Raw genomic sequence first — 2,159 nt, 5'->3', positions numbered from 1 at the left:
GGAGGTCCGACAGGGTTCCCTGGGACCGACACAAGATCCTCTGGGCGAAAATGGCCTGAGGTATGCTGTATCGCTTCAGCTCGGCCGTGATCCTCTGCGCCACCTCCTTGGTGTTGATCTCCTCCACCTGCCCCGCGCCGCCGCTCTGCGCGGCCCCGGCGCCGTGCCGCTCTCTGTCGGCCAGCATGGACCCGTTCGGCTGCGAGTGCAGGTGGCTGTGGGGGTGCATGCCGTTCAGATTGGAGATCATGCCGTGCCCATGGCCGCCTAAACTCCGCGCGAGATGCTCCTCGCTTCGCGAAAGCATCGCCGCGTGGGACTCGAAGCCGCCCGGCGAGAGCATCTTGTCGTTGGGGAGATGCGCGCCGGGCCCGTAGGCGGAGAGCGCTTGTTGGGAGTTGTGCAGAGAACCGAGGCCGTTGGAGAGCGGGGACAGCGGCTGGCCCATGCCGGACATGTCTTTGGGGTAGTGGCCGTACAAGTTGCCCATGGAAGCCAGGCCGCGGTCGTCGCGCATGAGGGTGAAACTCCCGCTGACGTTGCCGGTGGCGAGGCGCTGGTGCGCGGCGGCGTGGTGATGCGAGTGCGGGTGCGGGTGATGGAACTTGTCGGAGACCGTGGAGATGGGTGGCAGGTGCTGAAGCGGCGTGAGGGTGGTGTACGTGTTGGACAAACTCATGCCGGACTCGCACATGGTCATGGCCGGATGCAGGTGTCCGGAGAGCGCGGGGTCGCTCCGGTACTCACCGGCGCCCTCCAGAATCGAAGCCATGCTGGACACCATCGCCGAGCGCCCGTGGGACACCAAGTTCCGGTGGGAAGCCGACGACGGCCTGCCGTGCGAGGAATTCATCAAGTCCCCCGCCTGGGAGTGCGACGCGACGCCGTGCATGTTTCCAATGTTTTCCATCGTGAGCTCCATCGTTGAAAGGGAAGGGAAGTCCTGCACAAAAACACCCGCAACGATTTCAAAACCAATCCATCGATCTCAAACAGTCCGCAGTCGGTCCAGCGCGGTGCGCCGAGGCTTTTGTCCTGGTTCAAATCGCGGCTCGCTCCTGCGCGCTGAGCGTTCCGTGCGCGTGTGGCTCATTCGCTGCGCGGCGGCGCTTCTGCTGAGAGGCGGGACGCGCGTCTGTCTTTGAACGAGAGCGCGCATCCGTGTGTGTGTGTGTGTGTGTGTGTGTGTGTGTGCGCTGGCCTCGGTGCTGAACTGAAGTCTCGTCTGTTCTACTCTCAGCGGTGAGTGTAAGTTCACTTTCTCTCCTAAAACAAATAAAGCGCATGAATTATTTATTTTGGGAACACTTCATTTTAAGATTACATTACACAAACACTAATGTATTGTGTGGTGTTAATTAACTACACGTACTTAGTTACGGTTAGGGTTGAGTTTGGAATTAGTTACTTTTAATTATGCATAATTTACGGTGTCTTTGTTACACAGTAATTATACATTTAAGTGCTGAGTAATAATAATCAACTGCATGGATTAGAGTTATAGTTGCGTGTAATGCAGTGTTACCTAATTTACTGTTATTACTACACTCTAAAAAATGCTGGGTTAAAAACAACCAAAATTGGGTTGAAAATGGACTAACCCGGCAATTGGGTTGTTTTAAGCACACATTTAACTGGGTTAAAACAACCTAACAACTTGGGTTGTTTTTAACCCAGCATTTTTTAGAGTGTATATAACGTGCATTCACCTTAAAATAAAGTGTTACCTTTATTAGGTTAATATATAATACCCTTTATATGAATATTGTTTTATATCATTAATCTGATCTGAAATGTCCTTTTTTTTTATGAATGTTTCCAATATTCAAACAAAAGATTATAACATCATACACTCTAAAAAATGCTGGGTTAAAAATAACCCAAGTTGGGTTGAAAATGGACTAACCCAGCAATTGGGTTGTTTTAAGCACACATTTAACCCAACCGCTGGGTTAAAACAACCCAATTGCTCGGTTAGTCCATTTTCAACCCAACTTGGGTTATTTTTAACCCAGCATTTTTTAGACTGTATTTATGCAATATCTAATATATTGCATGCAATTATTTACAATTATAAACGTTTGCATGCAATATAATAAATAAAGGCCTGTATAAGCCTACTCTTCTTAACCAAAACTGCTTCTTTTGAAAATGTGCAA

General features: G+C 50.1%; 1 protein-coding gene across 1 annotated transcript in view; it reads right to left on the bottom strand.

Moving 5' to 3' along the window:
- Nucleotides 1–922, bottom strand: part of onecut3b (one cut homeobox 3b) — a gene marked incomplete at both ends in the record, with an annotated part of 51,613 nt that extends 50,691 nt beyond the window's left edge. The window contains one exon of the mRNA XM_079819383.1: nucleotides 1–922. This exon is cut by the window's left edge and continues 114 nt beyond it. Coding sequence (XP_079675509.1) covers nucleotides 1–922 — 922 coding nt within the window.
- Nucleotides 923–2,159: the final 1,237 nt, after the last annotated feature.

The sequence above is a fragment of the Gobio gobio genome (assembly GCF_949357685.1).
Source record: "Gobio gobio genome assembly, chromosome: 6".
Taxonomy (NCBI): Eukaryota; Metazoa; Chordata; class Actinopteri; order Cypriniformes; family Gobionidae; genus Gobio; species Gobio gobio.
This window is presented reverse-complemented; position numbering and strand designations above follow the sequence as displayed.